This window comes from Protopterus annectens, chromosome 2.part1, assembly GCF_019279795.1.
Source record: "Protopterus annectens isolate FY-2018-M chromosome 2.part1, PAN1.0, whole genome shotgun sequence".
Lineage (NCBI taxonomy): Eukaryota > Metazoa > Chordata > Ceratodontiformes > Protopteridae > Protopterus > Protopterus annectens.
The window spans coordinates 1,707,011,424-1,707,037,991 of NC_056729.1; the positions used below are offsets into that span (position 1 = coordinate 1,707,011,424).

The window sequence follows — 26,568 nt, forward strand, 5'->3', positions numbered from 1 at the left end:
ATGTTTTTATTCTCCTAATATGATCATTTCAGATGCTGAAAGCATTACTTTTGTGGACAGTTAAATAGTAGTTTTAGATTTTATGCTATAAATGCAAAATATATTTTATGATCTTCAGGATTTGTTCTCCTTAGTCAGAAAAAAGAAAATTGAAAATCTGAATGTGAGCTAAATCTAAATACATTGGCATTATGGATAATTTGAAGTTATAATAAACTTGTAACAAGAAAGTCATAACAAAGGTTGCGTGTTTATTTTGTTTCTAAAATACGACAAATATGTGTTCTTTTTATTTTACACACACACATATACACTGTTGAAATAGACTATATCCTTTCCTTGTCTCCAAGGACACTGAAAAAGCCACAGAAACTGTCCACAAGTAAAATCTGAGATGATTATTTTTATTTGCTCACAGATTTTGATATTCCCTGCACACACTATTCATAGTGCCACCAGCAAGTTAGATTAACAGCTGTTTAAATACAGTCAAGTGATGGTGATGGTCAGCCACTTCCATAATCAGCCTGCCTCCCCTGTCCTCAAAGATAAACACTTCCAGGATATGTAGACATGTGGTGTTGGCAGTGATCAGATTGCAAGAAGAAATGACCACAGTAATGTATTTTATCTTGTTACTCTTGTACACATGCTGTATCCCTCCCCAGCAAGTCATATTAATGATCATTTAATGGTGACCAAATAAATGTAATGACCTTTGCCTTCACACACAGCCAGCCTTCCTAGCCACAAGGATTGCCACTTTCTGATATGATCAAAGTGAAAGAAATAATGCTTCCAGTAATATATTTCAAACCATTGTAGGCATCTGTATTTTAATAAGTGCCCACAGATTTTTTCTGGTGTTGCAGTAAGAATGATGAACATCAAAATAATAGAGAGGAGGAGAAGAAAATTTGAGTGAAGCAGAAATCTAATTCACTTGACACCCCTGCAGTGAGCCTCTCATCTAAGCAGCTGAGGAGGCTTTGTCTAACCCTTGAAGAAGCAGACACATTTCAGACCCATAAATGCTACATAGTCAGTGATAGCAAGTGTAAACATGTACATTCTAAAGGGTTTTTGCGTGTAGTTGCTCACTGAATGCATCAGGTAGACATCTGTTGTAGATACTCAGTAAGTGAATCAGCTTACATTGCCAGGGTCAGGTCTTTAGCACATAGCCCTGATTCATTCTTCAGGGCATGAAATGTTAAATCAGAAGTGCAGAGCATTTTGACACTCTGGTAGTAGATTTTAGGAGAGATGTTCTGGCAAATAAAATATTACTAAACTTGGTAGGCTAAAATTAAGTTGCATTTTGTTCTGTGAAAGTTTAAGAAAGCAGCTGTCCAGACAATTAACTCCCACTGAAATTTGTTAACATAGTGAAGTCAGCTGCAAGGACAAGAGCTAAAGTGCCTGGGATTAATGCCAGATTAAGCAGCCCAGCACAAGAAGATATTTGCTGCACAGCACTTGTACGGATTCTGATTCCCTGCCAGCTTGAAAGCGTTGGTCCTGTGGGGTTATGACAGTGCTGGCTGTCATACCAAAGAGTTGGCAATGAATGGGGAAGACAGGCCTGGGATATTAGAAGTGATGGCTAGTACATGAAATGTATTAATTTTTATGTATCTGTCTGTTTCTGTACCTATTCAGGTGTTTTATCTGTTTGTCTGTTTCTCTACCTAGCTTGTATTTATTTATTATTGCTGTGTCTCTAGATAGATAGTTAACTATTGTTTTTTTTCTGATTTATTTGAATTCAGTCTTTGAAAATAGTGTTCTCTGCATCTTTTTCTCTTTTTTTTTTTTTTAACAGCTCATCTTCAGTGAAAGGTATAGGTTCATCTGCCAGATTAGCGTACAGAGAAGTGGCAGCAATGCCAGTGTGCTCTGGGAAGTACATAAGATAACAGCATTCAAGAGAACAAACATTAGAGAATCCATCTTCCCTTTGTACAAGAAATATATATGAGTACAGTAGTAATTCTCTGTTTTGCGTGTGGGTTAAATGATTTGTTGTTTACAACTAACTCACTTCATGAAAACAGCAGTGCTCTACCATTATGTTTAAGAACAGATGGGGGAAGAGGTACTTGATTGCACACTTGTTCATTTGGGCTTGGACCACTTTGCAGTGCTGTGACTTAAACTACATATAGCTAATTCAATTTCTAAAAGAACAGAAGTTGCCAGAAACTGTTTACTATAGTCACTGAATTAGATGGTTAAACTCACCCATGTTGACAAGGTTTTGAAGAACTTTGCCATGCAATAAGAGGCAGAGCTTCTAAAATTGGGTGTGATGGTTTGTTTATAGTTTTTTGCTGTCATACATGAAATTGAAATTAAAGTCGTGGTAACGCCCAGCTCTGTGGCTTAAAAGAATAAAACCCTTACTGTAACCTAAACAACCCATGTTTAAAGCAGTTGTTAAGTCGCTTAAAAATCAAGGCAGGGTAGAATGGTAGTGAGCAGTTAGTACCAGCTCACCCATCCTGGAAGGAGGGAGCAGTAGTTCTGGGCACCTGATCCCTATCATGGAAAAGGTTTGCTTGGTACCAGAATGACCAGGACTTGGGACATGGGCTTGGTAATCCTAACATGGTGATAGTAGCCCTTGTAGCTTGTGGACAGAAGCACACACAAACAAAGGAGAGCATAGGACACCCCGTTGTGGTGCAGGTGCTTGTGCTCACATCAGCCACCAGAGGCTGGTTTATGGCCTTAATAGAAATGCCTCATTGATGGCTAGGGCACAAACCACCTTCCTGGCTGCTTGGATAACATCCCCTCCAGTTGGCTGTCACATCTGTACTGAGGATGCATAATGATAGATATATAAAAAATCCTGATAACTGTTTTTAATCTCATAGTTCAGATAAATATTGCAACATTTTGAAGTTCAAGACTTAAGGAGTATGTCTCCCTGATGTATACACAGATCAGATGAACTGCATGAGATGTTTACTCCAGATGTTCAGATGGGTGTAATTGAAATACCACAGCTGTTTGCTGGAGGTATTTTTCATGCAATAGTTAAAAGAGTTAAATAGATGCTAAAATGTTGGGGCAATGTACTGACATTGAGTTTGGACTCATTATTTTTATCAGTGATATAAGTGCATAGACATTGAGAGACCTGAGTTGTATAGTTAAGGATGACATTTGGGATATTACAGAAGGAACTTCTTGCATAATTTATCAGGTCAGCAGCAAAGGGAAGGTGAATAGTCTGACAGCGGGCCCCAAAGAATGGAATACTAGGGATGAGGAGGTAGAAAGAAAGACAAAGTACCAAAGTTGCTAGGGTTAGGTGAGTGGTGGAAAGAATCGATTAAGAAATGTCATGGTGCTGTATTTCATGCTTCATCAGACAAACACACAAACAATGAATGTGTTAGTCTTGTGCAATACATACTTTTGAAAAAGTTGAAAGTGGGATTGAAAAAATTAACTCATTAATAGAGAGAGGTGCAGGAAATCTGTTAGCCACAACAGAGATTTATCCCACATTCATAAGTATACTTTATAAATAATAATATAAAAAGTAAGAACAATAACAACAGTATCCAGATAAAAAATGCAGCACGCGTCGCAATGCAGTAAAATGTAGCACAAAAAACTAAAATATACTAAATATACCAGTGTATCAACAATACTAAATAGCCAACTCTGTGATCAATCAAAACCACTAAACAACAGTTAAATAAAAACAAAAAACAAAAATTCCAACTTCTCGGGCAGTCCTTCCTTCACCAACCTTCACCAGGATTGGATCGACTATGGAAATATATAGAAAATATATATTTAATATAACAAAGAAAAAACCAGCTTTTTTTTCAAGAATTTTCATATCAGGCCATAGATAATAAAACATTTAAATCACTTTTTTAAATTCAAACACATTTGTTAATAATAATTACATAATTTGTTAATTATTATCTTTTAAATCAAATAGCACTTAGATAAGAATAGCACTTAGATAAGGTAAATATAAAAAAAAAAAATAATAAAAAAAAAAATTTTCATTATAAAAACAACAAAATATATAATTTATATACTTTCACTATTTTATATACTTTCACTATAAATGATACATATAAAAAAGTATGAATACATATATAAAAAAACAACAACAAATAAAAACATGTAAAAATACAACAATAGCAAACTCATACAATACATTCCACCAAAAGCAAAAAAAAAACTTTCAACACATAAAATACAGACAAATAACAAAAAACCAAAAAATTAATAAACAATATACACTGTAATAAAAAATAATAAAATAAATAAAACACTATTCCATAAAACAATAAATAAAACAAAACAATATATAGCACAAATATTAATAAATATAATAATATATATAGTATATAGTAATAAAATATATATAATATATATATATATATAATATATGGCTATAAATAATAATTAAATAAATATAACAAAAAATTCAAACAAAAAATACAGATCCCTAACAACAATATGTATTGTATATTTGTATATTAAATAATAATGAATAATATATATCACAATATATAAGTGTAATAAAATAATAATATAAAATATATATATCATTATATATAATGTGTAAATTTATAAAAAATATTATATATATTTATGTATAATTAAGTATAATTAACTGTAAAAAATAAATTACTTAATAGCTTTTAATATTTAAATTCCAGCTTTTTATCCATTAGTATTGATTTTAAGCCAATAAACCATTGATAACCCATATTTCATTCATATAATCATTAATTTACCCCATGTTTATCCAGTTATATTACGTAACTATCCTAACAATAAAAGTTTGTTTGTTAATCATTATAACCATAAATTTTATGTTTTGTAAATGTATATTATAATATTATGGCTAATCTTATGTATTCTGACTCTATCCTAATCCTTTAGATAGTTAATATAAAATCTTATTTCTTTTAGTTAGCTCAGTGATCAGTCTTAGGACTTTGCTGACTTGCACATCATCAGGAGTCAAACACAATGCATGTTGCAGAGTCATAATGTCTTTGCAATAGAATGCAAAGGTACAATTGATCTAGTTAATGATAAAGCTAAAGTTATATTGATATCATATCATAAAAGTGCATAATATCACCATAAAGGTAACTAAATTAGATAATTCCACGTGGTGATAGCTCAACTCTATATGAACTTGTGACAACTTGTATATCTTTTCTGATCTTGTTCTTTGTCTTATAAATAAATTTGGGTACTACATCTAAAATTGTCCCTTTGTATAGAAAGACCATAACTCATTTTATCAGAGTCATTAATTTAACATTAAATATTTCTATATAATAAATGTATACTATCATTTTGTATGTCAAATACCATTAAATATATTATGTTTGCTTGTTTTTTTAACATTTTTTGTTTTTGTATTTCTTTTTTATTTACTATCTTTTTCTTAAAATTTCATTTTATTTTATATCCTTTCTTGTTTTTATGGTTTCTTGGTTTATAATTAAAACCTTCTACCAATATTAAGCCTACATAATTTATATCCTTCTTGTGTTTAGACCTGACTGTTACATGATCTGATGCCTCTATGTGCCCCTGACATTCTTGAATCTATATGCGATTATTAATATAACGGTACATAGGGACACAATTAGGGACTTAGGTTGGGTTGCACAGCTAAGCTAATAAAGGTCCTGATGGTCCTTAATCTAGTATATAACTATGAATTTCAAGCCTCACAGATTAAACTCTGTCAGTGATCACAGCTTTACCGTCTTTCCCCCCTAAACTGTGGGAATCCCTTCCTTCATCAACTAGGGGTGGTAATGCATAAAATAATTTGTTTTACAACATTTGAACACAAGCTTTAACCTACTTAAGGCATTGCTTCTAGTTTTCTACTCAGGCTACAGATCTTGTCTTATTGACTTCATTGTATCTTTTTTCTTTATAGTGAGTTTGCATTCCTGGTCTGAATCTGAAAATGATCCACTAGAATTAGTGCTCTACCCTGCTTAAAAAAATGCAAATAAAGCCCACATTCGGCTGGACTTGAGCACCCACATCACCACAGAATGTCCCATTTCTCACCCATATCGGCATTCCTCTCTCTCACACACACACACACACACACACACATACACACGTTATGAAGACTCCATTCACATGTTTGAGAATGCCGAGCACACTTCCCTGGTCCTGGCCATTCCAAAACCACTGCAAGCAAACGCTTGCATGGTGTCATTTGGGTGATTGGAACCCCCCAGGATGGGAAAGTTGGCATCATGCCCTTATTCCCATCCTTCCATTCCAGTTCTTCCAGCACCCAAGCAAGCTAATCCAGTACCAAACCAAATGGCCACCACTTCAAGGACCACACTAAAGTCCTTTGTTTGATATTTTATTGAGTGTGTTTGTCCCTCATACAAGACTTCATCAGAATAAGCATTCAACCTTATCCATCCCTTTTAATAACACAATTCACATAATACACACAGTCACATGACTCTAGTCATTTTCAAAATAGTCATGAAGTAACAATCACTCACTGTTGTTATAAAATTGGCACACAAAATTAAAACAGTTGTAAATATTTAAACACCTTTTAAGATTCACATATAGCTAAATAATAAAATTAGTAATTCCATTGCATTTTTTGTTCAGCACATTTAAATTAGATTCTGACTTAAACAACTCACTGTATTCCCCATACCCAAATTACATGCTGCATAAAATTATAACTGTTGTGCCATGCAAAGCACACACTTAGATTTATAGGTTAGTACTAGGGTAATTACCCTTGTGCACCATTGAAAACTAGCCAATTACCCATGTAAGAATTAAACCCTGCACCTTGTGTCGCTAAGGTAAACACCTTAACCATTATGGCAACCTCCCACTCCCCAAAATGTCAACTCTGGTGGGACACAAACCCACAACCTTTGAATGCCTTTTACAGTTTTACTAGAAGTCCAATGCACTATCCATTGCACCACAGAACCACTTCCCAAACAGAAGCGAAGGCCCCAAAATGGTGTCTGCCCCCACAGACAGTACCTGTTATGACCCTCAGGTTTACAATGCTAAAACACGTACTATAGCCTATGACTGTTTAGACAAAAGGATTTTTACTTCAGCAAAAACACTGCTGTTATTCCTTTGGTACTCCCCATGCAGATTACAGAGGTGTTACTACTGACACAGAACTCCTGTTATTCCGTTGTTTAGTATTCCCATGCAGAATGCAAGGATGTAAATATTGATATAGCAATCCTGTTGTTCTGTTGTTTGGTGCTCCCCATGCAGAATACAGGGGTGTAACTATAGACACAGAACTCCTGTTATTCCATTGTTTGGTATTCCCATGCAGAATACATGGGTGTAAATACTGACACAGAACTCCTGTTATTCCGTTGTTTGGTATTCCCATGCAGAATACAGGGGTATAACTGTTGACACAGGACTCCTGTTATTCCGTTATTTGGTATTCCCATGCAGAATACAGGGGTGTAACTATTGACATAGCACTCCTGTTGTTCTGTTGCTTGGTGCTCCCCATACAGAATAAAGGGGTGTAACTATTGATATACAAACATCTCATCTATATCGAATTCCTCTGTAAATACCAGTTTTGAGGGCAAAATATTGGGGTGCCATGAATTTCTGATTGGCCCCTTTAATTTCTGAATTTCCGAGGTTTTTGTTGAAGTTTTTTTTTATTTTTTATTTTTGGATGAAGGCGTCACATGTAGGGGTATGCGCAATGACATCAGCTTCAGAATTCAACTTTCATTTAAACTTAGTAAGTGCAGCAGTCAAGAGCTGCAGTGGGGTTTTCTTCTTGGTGCACAGCACATCTTTCTTCCCCAAGGTAAAAGAGAGAATTGCACTAGTAGCTTCTTATTTGAATGTTGAAAGTGCATTTTACTGCGTTTTTTTGGGCTTGCATTCTTACATTGCTATTTTGAATTATTGAATTGTGTGTGTGTGTATGTCCGAGAGAAACCTCCTGCATTGCTATTTGAAGTGTGTGCGTGTGCTTTGTGCTCCTTATCTGAATGTTGAAACTAGTGCTGCATTGATTGTTTATGTCCAATAGAAGCGGGAGACAATTGCACTATTAGCTTTGTTATGTCCAAGAGGAAAGTGCATTCCATTTACTGGTTTGCTTGTTATGTCTGAGAGAGACGTAGCGTCTTATTTGAATGTTGAACCTCCTGCATTTTGAATTGCTATTTCCTTCTGCTGTTTGAATTGCACTAGTAGCTGTGTGTCTGTGTGTGTAAAATGCCCCACTTAAGTGTGACTAGTGGTTAGGGTTACTCAGACTCGAACCGTGTACTTGAATACAAGAAGCAAGAGCCTAAATTCCCTACCCATACCACCACTTGTGCTTCAAGGAGTTAAGTCCAGATTAGGACTGGATGGTGCAGTGGTGCAGCGGTAGCATTGTCGCCTCACAGCAAGAGGCTCTCCGGTTTGATTCTTGGCTGGGGTGCCTTCTGTGTGGAGTCTGCATATCCTCCCTGCATTCGTATGAGTTTCCTCTGGGTACTCTGGTTTCCTCCCACATCACAAAGACATGCTTCTGGAGCATTTCTTCCCGGGCCGCCGCTGAAAATTGGCTACTTTCCAAGTCGGACTTTCCTGGTTAACAAATGTTAAATAAATAAATAAGTTCTCAACTGTCCAAAGTTTTACAGAATGTCTGGAATGTTTGACTCATACTTTTGGTCTGTTCCTCTTAAAACTTGTGGTTTTCTGGCAAATCAGTGAGAACTGAATTCACTAAATAATGATAGCCATTTAAGTTTCAGTCTTCCTATCTTTCAGGAAACACATGGTAACACAAAGCATTGTATTCTAGCAACTTTTCTAAGATTATACAAGCAATGTTCAAAATGTATCCCTGGTTTTGGGCCTTTGCCACCCCCCAAATAAATTTTGGCTTTTCCAAATTTCTTGCACTGCACATTTCTTCTGAGGGAGAGCAGTTTAGTGCTGCTTATCCCCAGTCTGTTTGCGTTAGCACAAGTAGAACAATTGCTTTTGATGCAGAAGGCTGTGGGTTCTACTCTCACGGTATGTAGATGGATTGCTGATGCTGTACTGTATTGTACTTTAAAGGGGGTGGATGCTGCAGTCCTGAGAATGTTCTCTTTGGCGAAGATACCTAGTAACCTATCAGTTTGCCATCCATTCCCTATTGCAATATTACTTCCTTATTTTTTTTTAATGTAACATAAGTATGCTAAGACTGTTTTGGAGGTGAAGAGAGTGTCTGATAGAGTGATGTTTATGAAGCTTGAAATTGATGGTGTAATGATGAATGTTGTTAGTGCATATGCTCCACAAGTTGGGTGTGCTATGGATGAGAAAGAAAAATTTTGGAGTGAGTTGGATGAAGTGGTGGTGAGTGTACCCAGGGGTGAGAGACTAGTGATTGGAGCGGACCTCAATGGGCATGTTGGTGAAGTGAACAGAGGGGATGAGGAAGTGATGGGTAGGTATGGTGTTAAGGAGAGGAATGCAGAAGGTCAGATGATTGTGGATTTTGTGAAAAGGATGGACATGGCTGTGGTGAATACGTATTTTAAGAAGAGGGAGGAACATAAGGTGACATACAAGAGTGGAGGAAGATGCACTCAGGTGGATTATATCCTATGTAGGAGGGTCAGTCTGAAGGAGATTGGAGACTGTAAAGTGGTGACAGGGGAAAGTATAGTTAAGCAGCATAGATTGGTGGTCTGTAGGATGACGTTGGTCATCAAGAAGAGGAGGAGAAGTGTGAAAGCAGTGCCAAGGATTAAATGGTGGAAGTTAAAAAACGGTGATTGTGAGATGGAGTTCAGGGAAGAGTTAAGACAGGCACTGGGAGGCAGTGAAGAGTTACCGAATATCTGGGAAACTACAGCAGAGCTAGTAAGGGAGACTGCTAGAAAGGTGCTTGCTGTGACATCTGGACAGAGGAAAGAGGACAAGGAGACCTGGTGGTGGAATGAGGAAGTACAGGAGAGTATGCAGAGGAAGAGGCTGGCGAAGAAGAAGTGGGATTGCCAAAGAGATGAAGAAAGTAGACATGAGTACAAGGAGATGAGACGCATGGCAAAGAGAGAGGTGGCGAAGTCTAAGGATAAGGTATATGGAGAGTTGTATGAGAGATTTGACACAAAAGAGGGAGAAAAGGACCTGTACCGATTGGCTAGACAGAGGGACAGAGCTGGGAAAGATGTGCAGCAGGTAAGGGTGATAAAGGATAGTACGGGAAGTGTACTCACAAGTGAGTAGAGTGTGTTGAGTAGATGGAAAGAGTACTTTGAAGGGCTGATGAATGAAGAGAATGAGAGAGAAAGAAGGTTGGATGATGTGGGGATAGTGAATCAGGAAGTGAAACAGATTAGCAAGGAGGAAGTAAGGTCAGCTATGAAGAGGATGAAGAATGGAAAGGCTGTTGGCCCAGATGACATACCAGTGGAACCATGGAGGTGCTTAGGTGAAATGGCAGTGGAATTTTTAACCAGATTGTTTAATGAAATTTTGGAAAGTCAGAGGATGCCTGAGGAGTGGAGAAAAAGTGTTTTGGTACCTATCTTTAAGAATAAGGATGATGTGCAGAGCTGCAGTAACTACAGAGGGATAAAAATGATCAGTCACACCTTGAAGTTATGGGAAAGAGTAGTGGAAGCTAGGTTAAGAAGGGAGGTGATGATTAGTGATCAGCAGTATGGTTTCATGCGAGGAAAGAGCACTACAGATGCAATATTTGCTCTGAGAGTTTTGTTGGAGAAATACAGAGAAGGTCAGAAGGAATTGCATTGTGTCTTTGTGGACTTAGAGAAAACATATGACAGGGTGCCTAGAAAGGAGTTGTGGTATTGTATGAGGAAGTCGGGAGTGGCAGAGAAGTATGCAAGAATGGTACAGGATATGTACGAGGGTAGTGTGACATTGGTGAGGACTGTGGTGGGAGTGACAGATAAGTTTAAGGTGGAGGTGGGATTACATCAAGGATCAGCTCTGAGCCCTTTCTTATTTGCAGTAGTGATGGACAGGTTGACAGATGAGATCAGACAGGAGGCCCCGTGGACTATGATGTTTGCAGATGACATTGTGATATGTAGTGAGAGTAGGGACCAGGTTGAGGAGACCCTGGAGAGGTGGAGATATGCTTTAGAGAGGAGAGAAATGAAGGTCAGCAGGGCTAAAACAGAATATATGTGTGTAAATGTGAGGGAGGGTAGAGGAATGGTGAGGATGCAGGGAGTAGAGTTGGTAAAGGTGGATGAGTTTAAGTACTTGGGATCAACAGTTCAGAGTAATGGTGATTGTGGAAGAGAGGTGAAGAAGAGAGTACAGGCAGGGTGGAATGGGTGGAGAAGAGTGTCAGGAGTGATTTGTGACAGACGGGTACCAGTAAGAGTGAAAGGGAGGTCTACAAGAGGGTAGTGAGACCAGCTATGTTATATGGGTTGGAGACGGTGGCATTGACGAAAAGGCAGGAGTCAGAGCTAGATGTGGCAGAGTTAAAGATGTTAAGATTTGCACTGGGTGTGACTAGGATGGACAGGATTAGGAATCAGTATATTAGAGGGTCAGCTCAGGATGGACAGTTTGGAGACAAAGCAAGAGAGGCAAGATTGCTTTGGTTTGGACGTGCTGAGGAGGGATGCTGGGTATATTGGGAAAAGGATGCTAAGGATGGAGCTGCCAGGTAAGAGGAAAAGAGGAAGGCCTAAGATAAGGTTTATGGATGTGGTGAGAGAGGGCATGCAGGCGGTTGGTGTGAAAGGGCATGATGCAGAGGACAGGAAGAAATGGAAACAGAAGATCCGCTGTGGCGACCCCTAATGGGAACAGCCAAAAGAAGATGATGATGAATGTAACATAAGTACTTTATTCATCAAGGACAACAGGTACTTTATTTGTAGAAGAAATAATGAAATATAAAGTTGTTTGCTAGAAGCAACATCTTCATTAGTTACAGATCTCTTTAATGTGGAATTATTCAGATGACTTTTACTTTTGCAGAGATTGTGCGTATTTACTGATACTGGTGGACTGTAGACATTTGAGTAGACTTTTATAAGGGAAATCTTCTGAATTGGGCAGTTTTGTCATTATTGGTTTATGCATTTTGTTTCATTGCTTACTGGAAAAATATTCAAAACAATAAATTTAAAACATGCTCTAACAAGTGTGCTGTATTATACAAGGAATATAATTTAAGACAGTCAGGAAGGTGTATCAAAGAACATGTGTATGTTTCGTATTCAAGGGGCCTATGATTTGCAAACAGCCCAAAGGTAATCTTTATTCGTCACTGGCCAGATGCATTTTCTTTGAATGTGGGCTTCAGTTCTGTTTCAATGGCTGTGAGTTTCAAGGGCAGAGAAGTTTTAATGCTAAGTCTATTTTCATTGTGAAACTGTATTGCTTTGTTTAGCAGATGCCTATTAGTGTTTGTGCTATAATATGTAAAATAAAAGTTTTAAATGAAATCCAAATAATCATTGTCAAAGTAAAGCAGTATGCACATTACAGTTTTTATGGTAAATGGGGCAAAATAGCCAGGTAATGGGACATTGGAATGATTGCAGGGAGGAGGTAATGGGACATTGGAATGATTGCAGGGAGGAGGGCTGTGTATAGGGGGCCCCATTTGACCATGATTTTGTGGGGAGTCTACATACATCTTCAAAACCTGTGGCAAACCTGAAAGACAGCCCCAGGTGGCACAAACTTTAGCTACTCTACTGATCAGTAGGCCATGGCGAATGACTTTTGGAGCCTTTATTTCTCTCCTCTCTAAAGCATATCTCCACCTCTCCAGGGTCTCCTCAACCTGGTCCCTACTCTCACTACATATCACAATATCATCTGCAAACATCATAGTCCACGGGGCCTCCTGTCTGATCTCATCTGTTATAACATAGCTGGTCTCAATATCTACTTATGTATAATAGATTATATTCTATAATAGTCTTTTGCTAAGTTTAGAATATTGCCTAGCATTAAATGTCCTACTTTTACCACAAAACCCACATACTGCAAGTCACCAAAAACAAAATCCTAACGTTCATTGTCTTCTCCCTTCCCAGTAAACATCATTGCTTCACATTCCAAAAAAAAATGATTACCATTTACTACAGGGTCTTGGGCCATATTTTGGCTGTCTGTTCTTCAGTTTGCGTTTGAAAGTTGGTATCCCACATTTCCATTGGAGTGGGTGGGGTTACATAATTATGCATGTAAATTTTATGTTAATCAGCACACCGATTTGGTTGAGTGGTAAGTTGACATAGCATGCATTGTATGTACTATGGTACACATCATTGCAGATAGCCCAGTTAGGCACAGATGGAACATCATAAAACATGGGGAGTCTACATACATCTTCAAAACCTGTTAGCATGAAACTACCACATCCCATCTCAGTTGTTCTACACAAAACTTAGGCTTACAGGGAATAGCACCCTTAGCCCTGACTTGAAGATGTTGCTTCCATTAAGTGTAATGCTCCTGGTTTAGCAACATTTAGGAGGATGTCATAATGCAGCTGTCTTTTATGAGACTTCAGAGCATGCAACAGATGCAGTGTATTGGGACAGTATCTGAACATGCAGAGGAAGTCCTCACAGTGGTTGCTTGTATGCATAGCACCTTCACAGTGCATTTTACAGTCTAAGGAAAAACATTTATTGACTACTCAGAACAGAGGTGAACTGGAAGGAATACAAATCATACTGATTGAAACCACAAACTTGTGGTTTGGCTCTAAGACTATAAGCTACCTTTTTTAATTTAAATTCAAGTTTGTGTTTTATTATCTAACCATTATCACGTAATAAATAGCAACATAAAGTATAACAGCCATAAACAAATAAAAGTTGTGGAATTGCAGAGAATTGAGGTTGTGTGATCTCACAGTATACTACAAGGTTTCACTTGTTGATATTTGTTTTTTTTTTAATTTCATCAGGTTTGTATTAATTTAGGGTCATGGCAAACCATCTTCTTTGGTTCAGGAAAGGGACATTTTTAAATAGGTGCTGCAGTATATAGAGTGAGGTGTAATAATTAGTAGAGAGATCAAAGGGAAGCCATCTTGACAGATTTTCTTAAATTGGTATGAAAGTACATATTTTAGAAGCATGTTCTGCAAATTCAACACTGGCTATTATTGCTCTTTTCTGTCTGACTTTTTGATAGTTTATCTACATTAGGTTATGTGTACTTTGTGTTTAACACATAGCAGACGAACACACAATCACTTGTTACTGTTGGCTCCAGGTATGTAATTTGTTTGTATGTGCTAACAGGTAAAAGCCCAATGAATGCAAATGTCAGTTTTCGGGGGTGATCCAGAATCTTTGCCTGTTACAAGTAGACAAATAGAGGCTAAGTGAATCAAACACTGGACTATAAGAAGAATTCACTTTTTACAGTTTTCTATTTTAGCATTCTTTGGACTTTCAATCTGTATTTTATCATCTGACTTTAAGCACATTTATGCACAGTGTTTAGATCACAAAGGTGAGTATGCAGACTTTGACCATTCATTTAGGTGACATCACTATGTCAGCAGTCAGAAGCCCATGGAAGTGCAGAAAAAAAATACAAACACATCAGTTTTGTCAGAAGGCCTTCACCCCTCACTCCCCAATTACTTATATAAAATTCTTTGTTTTTTCGCCCTTCCCCCTTGCAGCTGACCTTCAGCTGGCCCTGAGTGCTCCTTTCAATTCACCAGTCAACTGAACTTGACAAATTTCCCCTGAAGTGTCTCTGAGCCATGTTCGGGACACTTACGGGACAGGGTTGAAATGTGTACCCTAAGTTCCTACCCCTGATGCACACACATGCTGTTATAGGGACAGATATACAGTCCTGGAGCGTAGTCCCACCTCTGTAGTAACTCAGCCAATACCCTACCTGCTCTAACATTGTTCCTCTCATGTGTCCCCACCCTCCACAGGAGATCATATGCATACCCCCACATCAGCTCATCATACACACAAGCTGCTAATTGAACCTGGGTCAATTGAACATGGGACACAGGCAGGGTTTTATCCCCCTACACCACTGTACTGGCTTTACTTGTAAACTCAAGGTCACACACCTTCGGGAGTTGAAATTGTCCTTTTTCTCTGGGCTGTGTGATGTCATAGTTACAAGGTTTCAGTTGTGGCCTTACTGAAGTCAAATAAATGAATATTTTGGATTCCAATCTGCAGTGTAGAAACACACACACACACACACACACACACACACACACACACACACACACTGGAAAATGCCTTCTGTTCACATTAAAAAAAAAAAATCTGTCATTTGTTGTAGTTTAACAGTTGTCCTGACAGTTTGATGGTAAATAATTTCAGCGTTGTTTACCAGTATATTTCCACGTATATGCATGACCTTGTAATAATTATATTTTGATCATGCCTATAGCAGTAATAACAAAACCCCTCCCTCAGTCTTACCATGTAGCTTTTCTCCTGGCCCCCAAATGACACATTAGTTTCCCATTACACCCACTGTACAGACCTACCCTTTGGGCATGATACCTTGTCAGTAATCCATTTTATGTTCCAAAACGTGGGAAGTTAGAGTCGGTTGCTGTTTGATTTGTATATATGCCCAGACCTTTGTGAAGGGAAGCAAGTTGTGGATTTAAAGATGTAGCATACGTTGATGACTTTAGGATTACAGTGACTCTGGCAGTGGCATGGAGGAGGGTCTCTTCTGAACTTTTCTTGGGGGCAGTAAGTTATGTGTTTTCCTGTAACGTGATGCCATTAGCTGTACTACTTTATACATGGTCAGTCACATGATAGCCTTATTTATTTATTTTTTGCATTTGTTAACCGGGAATGTCCACTGGGCCTGAATAGAGCCCATTTTCAGTGGAGGCCTGGGGAGAAAAACTCCACAAAGATACATACAATTAGAGTAAAATAACTTAGATAGAAAAACAAGATTGTACAGTACAGTTACATTGCATGAGACTGGTAAATAGAAGCAATGGTGTATGAAAAAATAGTCATTGACATATAAAAAATAATATGGTACAATTATTTTTTTTACATATTTTTGGGGGGATTGGGGGTTAACATCCATATTGTATAGGTTAGTGTTGCAGCACAAGTCTTTGTTTCTTTTACAACTGCAATGACATTATTAGTTAAACAGCGGGATGCTTTTCTTTCACACTACATTAAAAAGGTTTGTACATCAGAATATTCTCTAATTCAAGCACTCCTGCCTTGTGTTTATGACGGCTTTGCTACTGTAGCTTTTTTCAATTTACTGTACAAATAATAAAATCCCAGTAACTGTCATTCTTTATACCTCTGTGGAGAAGGTACAGGTTACTGCTTTGCACTTGGTCTTGTACGTGGCCGATGTTCTTCTGTGTGCTTAATTCCTTAGCTACATAGACATCTGTCCAGTATTGCTTTGATGGTCTAGTGTTGAATATGTCCCAGGCGGTACTTGTGGCAAATATCCTGAGAAGACAGTTTCTCTGAGAAATGTGAAAGTTAGCATATGTGTAGCCCTGTCAGCTTGCTCCTGGCTGCTTTGAACCCAGTTGCATCAGTGTTGCTAGGAAACATATTTCTCTTATGTACTGACTTGCATTTCCAAACTCTTTGTACTCGACTTGAAGGAGAGGGAAGTTCATTATTTCATTCCTCACCACATATGTCCTTAACACTGATGAATATTTAAAAAAATCTAAATAACACAAACTTTATAGATGAAGTAATGGATTGCTGGTGATCGTTGAACAGCTTTTAGGAGAATTTGCTTACACAGGCAAGAAAAATATTTAAGATAATCTTTTAAATGGTGTCTTCTGTGCATGTTAAGAGTTTCTTCCTGGGCTTTATTTTGTTTTGTTATGCTAAGTTTATGCCTATTTTGTCCAGTGATCAGCAAAGTAAATGGTGCAAAAACTGCTCCCCTTCTCCCTAGAGGGGAAATTGTCATTAACAGGGATTTATTGTTCTTTTACAGCAGGGGCTAAGTGCTTTTCAAAAACTGAGAGCATGCAGTTTTCTAATGTGGGAGCCAAGAAAAGTCTACAAATTAAATTTCTTTATAGCATTTATGATGATAATGAATAATGCACGCATTATCTTGTTTGTACTCTGAAGAGATGTGAAGGGAATGGAAAAGTCTTGCACAGCAGATGGTAAGTTTTACACAGACGAATGCGGATTTTATCTTCTTAGTTGTGTTTTTTTGAAAATACTGGTAATTGAAAATTGTATGATAATTTGTAGGCATGGTTTTTTGGTAAACGTTTACGAATACATACATAAATGAAACATGTTTTGGATGTGTTTCCTGGCAATTCTTACTTCCTTTTAAGAAACAAAAGAATATTATATGTAAAATTAATTGAAATGCACTTTCCAAATGATGTGCATGTGTATAGATCAGTCACTTTAAATGTGAGTGAAGTATATCTAGTGTTTCTTCACACCTTGCTGACACCAGCAATGCTTTAATAAACAGATCTCTAGGGTTTCAGTGTGTATGCAACTGGTAAAAAAAAGAGAATTCTAAGCCTGATAGAACCTGTTGCAGGCTTACACTTTGCAGTTAGCTTGCTCCAAATGACATTTCTGTTATGCAAACTTGCTCCTATATCTTTAAAAGTAACATGTCCCAGAGAATTTAACTAATGTAATTTTTTTCTGTTAGTAGCTTCTAGCATCCTTTGGAAATATGTGCTGGACCCCCGACACACACACACACACACACACACACACACACACACACACACACACAGCACCCCTTTAATCTTTTTTTTTAACTATAATATATGAAATATCAGATGTTCTTCGTGTTTCACTGTTGCAGTCATCACATTTGGGTTATCTGCTTGCAGTAGCCCTCATTCGGCTTGATTACAAAGTCTTGGGTCCTGTGTCAGCTGCTGTCCTTTCTTCCATGACATCAGGTTGTCAGGGGTATAAAACATGTAGCCGACGCCATTACATCAGTCTTTCTTGCAGTGCGGTGCCCAAAGCAGAAGCAGTTCGCAAGTGCCAGTCGGCCGACTCCTGAAATTTTTGTTTTCAAGTTTCAGAACCAAAGTCTTCAACTAAAGCTAAGTACCCCGTTGGGGAAACTTTTTCTTGCTCCTTACCGATGTCAGTAAAAGTTAATAATTGCATTTCTTGTGGAAAGCAAATACCTCAAAAAGATTTTCATTCGTACTGTATTCCTTGCCAAGGCCCTGATCACAACGTACCTTCCTGTCGGTTTTGTGCTTTATTTAATCAATGCACTATCCGTCGTCAGTATATTTTCGCCTCTAAATATTTCGGTTCTTGGTTTAATTATCCAGAAATGTCATTGATAAGCCATCGGACTACCGGAATTCCAAAAAAACGCAAAGATAAAGACAGAGACAGGCCACCTAGGTCCAAAGCTGCCGACGATGCTTCTCCTAAGCCAGTCGCCAGTTCGCCGGTACTCAGTGAGGCAGTTTCGCAGCCCCTGATACCCGCTACTTCTGATTCGCAGGCCTCTACTGAGACCCATTCGGAGTCCGGTATGCTGCAAGATGCTTCAACTGTGGAACCTGCGGATGTCTCTACCTTAGATGGGTCCAGAGCTGCTGTGAAGGCACCGGCTTCTGAGGGTGTATTCAGGCCTACAGACTTGCATATTAAACCAACGCCTCCTTCTTCTTTAAGGCCTAAACCTCGAACCATGCCTAGAAAACCAATGCCCAGGCTGCATGCTCAGGCCTCTATGCCTAAAAATCAAATGATAAGAATGGCTGAAGATCTTATAACTTTAATCAGGGGAAGCCAACCATCGTCTTCTAAGAGGCCTAGGGCTGAAATTGTTTCTGAATCTTCTGACCAGGATTCTGATTTTTCAGTTTCTTCTGATGATCTGGATTTACCCTTATCTACTTATGTGGATTCTGATGCAGAGGACTGTATTCCCTCTGCTTCCCCTCCAGAGGATTTTTCTTTTGGTGAAACCTTGCACATTCTAAGGGAGCATTTCCACTGGGAAATCCAGGATTTTTCTGATTCGAAAAAGAGGCTTAGGGATTTCTTACTCTTGCCTCAGCATAGGCCTTTAGCTGTACCTCCTGTACTAGACATTGTTGATGATGCCTTTTTGGAATCTAGTTTGGCCCCTGATTCTTTGCCTCCTGCTCCCAGAAAACCTGACAGATATTACAGAGTTCCTGATTCTCACAAATTCCTTTTTAAAAATCCTATTGCGGATCCAGAGACTATTTCACAGGGACCCAAGGGCATTAAGGCCTCTACTGCCAAAAACCCTACCCCTTCTTATAGAGATTCCAGGGCGCTGGATAGATGGGGTAAGAAGGTTTACACTTCTGCAACCTTGGCCATTAGGGCCTTAAACTGTCAGTTTCATATGTTAAAGTATCAGCAACATATTATTGGATTGCTTAAACAGAAAATGATGTTGCTTCCTGACTGTGCTGAAAATAAGGAATTACAGGATTTAATGCATTCTGCTAAACAGGTTGGTAAACATACTTTGCAATGTGGGTTTGATTCTTTAGAGGCCTCTTGCAGGGCTGCTGTCACTGGGTCTGTACTCAGAAGGCATGCTTGGCTTAAGGAGCAATCTTTGCCAGATCATGTTAAAGCTAAACTGTTGGATGCATCCTTAAATCAGGACCACCTGTTTGGCAACAAAGCTGTGGAAGTGCTTAAAAAGATGGAATGTAAAGCTAAATCCATGCAAACTGTTAAAGATTTCTTGCAAGTTCAGCCTCCAAGATTTAGTAGGCATTTGCCCTCTAAGAATTGGTCCTTTCCGGCTCCTTCCAGGCCTTCTCAATTCAAACCCAGACACAACAGAAATCCAAGGTTTCAGTCCCAGGGTACACACAAGACTAAACAGTGGGGGGCTTCCACTTCCAAATCTGGGAGTAGTAAGACCCCCCCCCCATGGAAAACTGTCTCAATGACTTGTTTTTAAAACTTCCAAGTACTTCTCAACTGAATACTCCTTTAGGGGGAAAGATTGGTCTGCAGGCCAAAAACTGGGAACTCATTACCCAGGACAAATGGGTTTTAAATATAGTGTCCCAAGGATACAGATTTCATTTCCACACGTTACCAACGCCAGAAGGTTGGCCAGATCTACCCCCAAATCAGTGGGCAGAGGCTCAAAAGCAAATGCGCTCTCTTTTAAACAAAAAGGCTATTCAAACTGTACCAGAAGAGGAAAACGGACAAGGTTTCTACTCCAGACTTTTCCTGGTACCCAGAAAAGACAATTCATGGCATCCTATTCTGGACCTGTCTACTCTAAACACCGTTTTGGTGATTCCAAAATTCAAGATGCTGACTCTTCACCAGTTGCTTCCTTTGCTAGGAACAGATGCCTGGATGGTAACACTTGATTTAAAAGAAGCATACCTGCACATCCCAATCAGGGAATCTTGCAGAAGATACCTACGCTTCAAAGCAGGCTACAATCACTACCAGTTCTCTGCACTGCCCTTTGGCTTATCTACTGTGCCCAGGGTATTCACAAAGTGCCTAGCCCCAGTCATCGCATTTTGCAGGCAAAGAAATATTCAAATATACCCATAACTGGACGATTGTTTAATTCAGACAGAAAGCCAGGACATACTTTTGAATCATCTGGCCTTTGTACAAAGGGTGCTAACTTGTCTGGGGTACACCATAAACGAAAAGAAATCACACCTAGTACTCTGTCAACAAATCATATTCCTGGGAGCAAACTTGAATACAACAATTCATTTGACAACCTACTTCAAACAATTGGCCACAAAAAACCCTACTTTCTACAAGGCAAATACTACAAGCCTTGGGGTTCATGGCTTCCTGCATTCTTCTGATTCCTTATGCAAGACTGCATATGAGGAAACTGCAGTGGTATCTAAAAAGCCTATGGTGTCAACATTCTCAGGATCTAGAAGCAATGATTCCTATCATACCTTGCCTACGCCTAGAGTTTCTTTGATGGGCAGAGGCCTGCCACCAAAATGAGGGACTACCATTCACACCACCCCGTGCCGTCCAAACCCTAACAACAGACGCATCAGATTATGCATGGGGGGGCTCAACTGGCAGGGAAGTGCATTCAGGGCAAATGGAACCCAAGTCAAATGCACTTGCATATCAATCAAAAAGAAATGTTAGCTGTACAGCATGCTCTGTCAGCCTTCAAGGACCGCATTCTTCCAGGACAATTAATGGTAAAGACGGGCAACACCATTGTTATGTGGTACATCAACAAGCAGGGGGTGCACATTCTTACCCCCTATGCAGTCTAGCCATGGCATTGTGGAACACAGCCCTGAGCTATCAAGTGCATCTACAAGCTCAATTCCTGCTAGGAAAACTAAATACACTGGCAGATGAACTAAGAAACCTCATGGACCCACACGAGTGGAAGCTAGAACCAAGAATTTCAACATGTTGACAAGCAAATGGGGGAGCCCAGATATAGACCTGTTTGCCTTCCCCCTCAACTATCAATTGGACACATTTTGAACAAGGACTCCCCACAAACAAGCTTGGAAAGTGGATGCTCTGTCCTTCAGCTTATGCCTTTTCTCCTCTGCCTCTCCTCTCCAAAATACTACTAAAGATCAAACAAGACAAACCAAGGATGATTTTGATTGCACTAGACTGGCCATGCCAACACTGGTACCCCCTCTTGTGCAGTGTGTCACTGTTGGCCCCATGGCACCTGCCTCAGACTCCTACCCTATTGTCTCAGCAGGAGAACCAGATCCTGCACCCTCAGCTTCAAACACTGAACCTAGCAGCCTGGCTCATTACCTAATCTCTCCTTTACCATCCCTCAGTAAACCAGTGATGGATATCATTTTAGAGGCAAGGAGGCCTAGTACTAGAAAATCTTATGCTGAAAAATGGAAAAGATTCTGTGCCTGGAACCACTCTCAAGGGATGAGCACAGCAGTGCCCAATTTACCTCAGATTTTACAATACTTAACTGAGATGCTTCACAAGGGGGCCTGCCTTTCTCCTCCATCAAAATTCATGCCTTAGCCATTTCAGCTCATTATAAAACAGAACCTCCCCTCTTCTTTTATCCACTGCTTAAGCAGTTCCTCAGAGGGGCCAGAAATCTACGGCCACCCAGGAGAGCCCCGACTCCAGCCTGGGACCTTAACTTTGTATTGGAAAAACACACCTCCTCCTTTCAAGCCAGCTCCCACTGCAGATTTAAAATTCCTCTCATAGAAAACAGCTTTCCTTTTAGCAATCACTTCAGCAAGAAGGGTATCTGACTTACAGGCCCTCATGGCAGTGGAGCCTTTCATCATCTTTCATGCGGACAGGGTGTCCCTCAGGACCAATCTCTCCTTCATGCCCAAGGTGGTATCCAGTATGGCCCTTAATCAGTCCATTCATTTGCCAACCTTCTTTCCTAACCCACAGAACAAAGGGGAATGGATACTGCACTCCTTAGACATGCACAGACAACTTAGATTCTACTTGGACAGGACTAAACCTCAAAGGAAATCTGACCAACTGCTGGTGGCATTTGCTTTCAGGGGCAGAGGGGAAGGCTATTTCAAGACAAACAATTTCCAAATGGATAGGCCATTGCATTAATTTCTGCTACAAGCACCATAGAAAACCTATCCCACAGGGGATCAGACCCCACTCAACCCAGGGCTGCATCTACCTCTACAGCCTTTCTCAGAGGCGTCCCTACCAGGGACATCCTAGAAGCTACTACCTGGAGTTCAGTACATACTTTCACCAAGCATTACCATCTGCCAATTTTCTCTAAATCCAGAGCTGGATTTGTCACTGGAGTCTTCCAGGGCCTTATAGCTGGTCCTAATGCTATCTAAATTTCTCCTGCCATCTTTAATCTACCCAAATGTGATGACTGCAGCAGTGAAACACTAAGAACATAGTACAGTTGTGTACACTTAACATTAATGTAGATGCTCAAGTGTATTCACTTTTGCAGTCCTGGTTACCCTCACTCCAGCCCCCTTTCTTCTGTTGGCTATACCTCTACTCTACTTTACTATGCTCAAAAGCTTTTTGGTGTATTTGCTTTTTTGTTGGAGGTATAACCTTGTATATTTATAGATTTAATTCCTTCCCATTAGCTGGGCACCTGACATCTGGGGCAAGAAAAACTGATGTAATGGCATCAGCTGCATGTTTTATACCCCTGACGACCTGACGTCATGGAAAAAAGGACAGCAACTGATGCAGGACCCAAGACTTTGTTAATCAGGCCGACTGCAAACAGATAACCCAAATGTGATGACTGCAACAGTGAATACACTCGAACATCTACATTTATAGTAAGTGTACACAACTGTACTTTCTGAGTTTATCTGTCTATGTGTAAATGCTGCAATGAAATAACTAACTTTAGTTAGGGGGCTGGATGTTTCTTCTTTGCCACTTTGTTATGTAGTTTAGTAATTAAATGTCTGACAACAGTGCTAAGACTTTTTTTCCTCGTCAACACATATGCACACCACTGATCTGAAATCTAATTCTTTTTGTTTGTAGGAGACAGTTCCCACCTTCCCCTTCTGCTCCGAAGATTCCTGCATGGCAAATCCCTGTGAAGCCTACCACAATAAGCAGTAGCCCTGCAACAGTTAATCACAATAGCAGCAGTGACATATCACCTGTCAGTAACGAATCGGGCACATCATCACCCATAAAAGAAAATCACAGCCCTGAGGGAGCAATCCTCAATTCTCCCATACTGAATGGGGAAGATGTTGAGATAGATGTCAAAGGTCAAATCCGAATGGAAGTCCAAGGAGAAGAGGAAAAAAAAGAAGAAAATGAAGATGAAGATGATGATGATGATGATGACGATGATGTCAGCCACGTCGATGAAGAAGACTGCCTCAGTGTCCAAACAGAAGATAGGAAAGGTGGAGATGGACAGATCAATGAACATGTTGATAAACTGCGTCGTCCAGAAGGAGCTAGTAATGAAAACTAAACCATTACGTTCATGACCAAATGAATTTCAGATGTGTTTTCCAAAACAAGCATAATTGCATTAATTTACTGTAATTAACTGCCATGTAATACCTTGATTGTCCAGTGCACTACCAGATAAACAGAGGCTGTGGCCACCCTCTCTATAATTTCCGTGGCTTATTACATGAAACTGCAGATTGTTGCAACATTATTGCATGGCCAGACCCAGAGCTGACTGATAAATATATAGAACTTTTTGATCACTGCTCTTGTTATGATATTTGAATTTATTTGTCAGACTAGCCAAACAGAAATAAAGTATCTTCTTTACAATGTAGTTTTCCTTCTGCTTTATCTTTTGAATGAAAGATTAGTGTGGTGAGAGTTCTCATGAGGTGATAGTTTTGCCATACTAAATACTTGCCTCTCCTTTTTTAAATTACGATTGTATTATTGCACTTTATGCTTTTTTGTGCCAGACCCACTGCCAAATTATTTATCATCCATTCTTTTCTGACAGACACCATCATTGAGACTTACTTGATGTCTTCATGAATAAATTGCCATGGTGGAAATGCAAAGTTTTTACGCACCCTGAATAGAATCACTTTGTACCAGCAACTGTAGCAACTAATACACTTTTCTTATTTTTTGCACCATGCTGAGAATTTGATAAATTGTTAGTACCACATCATGTTAGGTCACTGGCAAGTCCTTCCTTCACTTAGGGTAATGGTGTGGGAAGGGAGATTATGCTGTCATCCTTACACCTGAACAAGGGTGAGCTCACACCTAAAAATATGTGAATCAAGGTGCTCCAAAAATTCAGATGCAATATTTTTTTCTCAGATTCATCTGCCTATGTCAAACGTAGCACAAGGGTTATATCAACACACTAGGAGTTTTTCTAAGCATTGGCTTTATGTTGGGGTACAATATAATACGTCATCAAAATCAAGGACATGACATTTCCCATTGCCTAGATGTTCCATATCAAGGGTAGGGGAATCCAGGGTAATTGATATGTTAGCCATGATCCCATAATCATGTGTTATTCCACTGTAACCATTCATGAATAATTTAAATGGTCAGTTGTGGTTTTAAAAACATTGATTTTTTTTTTGTCATAAAACATAAATAAAGCTGTTTTTTTAAGATCATTCTATCTTATTCCCAAATCTGTGTTATGACTGTAGTTCAAGACTGTAAAATGTAGTCTTTATTGTCTTTACTACTGTCATCATGAGAATTACCATTATCTTTCATTCACCAGTCATTCAATAATTGTAGAAGCATGCCATTGTAATGCCCCTGAATATTATTTATGTTTTGTATCATAATGAACTTGTAACAGTCTTATGAGCTTTCATGTGATTTTTCTAGATTTGAGTTTCACCCCACCTTTTGATTTGAGTTGCCCCAACATTTTCCCTTACACTTGCCACTTAACTTGCGCTGTTCTGCATTGCCTGAGAATATTGTGGTGCATTGTGTAACTGTGATTAAGAACTTTGTAGTTTCAAATGCTTATATGTGATTGATGAAAAACACTTTCACTTAGCATTGCTTCTGAGTACCTAAACCCAGGTTGTGATGTCATTCAGAACACTTGAAATGCTAAGCCTGATATGCTGCTGCTGTAGGGGTAAGTCATGTGATAAATGTGGCCCAGGTACTGTAGGGAGCCCACATACCAAATGGACTGGTCAGGAAAGGTGAATTTTCAGCAGCCCCAGAGATAGGCTGTCATCTTCAGAAGGAATTGGTAGAGTTTAACATGACTTTAGAGTATGCTAGTGCTTTCTAATTGATGCCTTTGCCAGTTAAATTGTGTTATTAAGCACAGAAAATAAGAACAGAACATGAATAGAGAGCACAGGATTAGCACCTACTGGTCCAGCAGGGCTCCCACCACACTACAAAAGGTTATGTCTATAAAAGTAGGACTGCTGCCTAGTTATTCGCTAATGGTTGGAGCACAGTCCGTGGGAAAGCAGTCCCTGCCTACATGGGGTAAACAAACTGTAGCAATGCTGATTATGTGGCCAGTATAGCCTAGGTCCACAGTGAACTGGGAGATTGTGAGGATAGAGATGTATGGCTTGGTCAGAAGGCTGTAAGATCATGTCAGAAGTGAGAAATGCTGCCACTACCTGAAAATATAAAAAGATATTAAGAAAATTGTTTACAACCTTAAAATAGTGCTATTAGATGTTAAACCCCCATAAGTCATATAACATGCATTCCCATGTTGTTTTGTGTCACCAGTCAGTACTTTTTGATTTTCTAACTAAACATAGCACTTTAAGTAAGGGCCGTCTATTCTGTGGTTTATGGAAGCTTACTTTGCATTCTGAAACAGACGCACTGCCGCAACTGTCAGACACTCAGTTAAATCTGACCACAACACAGTCACCTTCCAGCTGGCACTAACACCAGAACCCACAAAGGGTGAAATCAAACTACACAACTTCACCAAGGTAAATTATACCCTCCTAGGTGAAGATATAAATGCATTCCAAGCTGTAAGTGGTACACTAAAGCCCTGTACAATCACTTGCATTAGTGTATAAACTCGTCTGTT

At 39.1% G+C, this 26,568-nt stretch overlaps 1 protein-coding gene across 2 annotated transcripts in view; it reads left to right on the forward strand.

Annotated features, from left to right (window-relative positions):
- The window catches only part of PEX14 (peroxisomal biogenesis factor 14), a 2,179,090-nt gene extending 2,154,769 nt beyond the window's left edge, over window positions 1–24,321 (forward strand). For both annotated transcript variants that reach the window (XM_044063151.1, XM_044063152.1), the window contains one exon: window positions 23,556–24,321. In XM_044063151.1, the coding sequence (XP_043919086.1) occupies window positions 23,556–24,003 (448 nt within the window). In that variant the 3' untranslated portion in view covers window positions 24,004–24,321. The remainder of the gene's footprint in view (window positions 1–23,555) is intronic.
- Window positions 24,322–26,568: the final 2,247 nt, after the last annotated feature.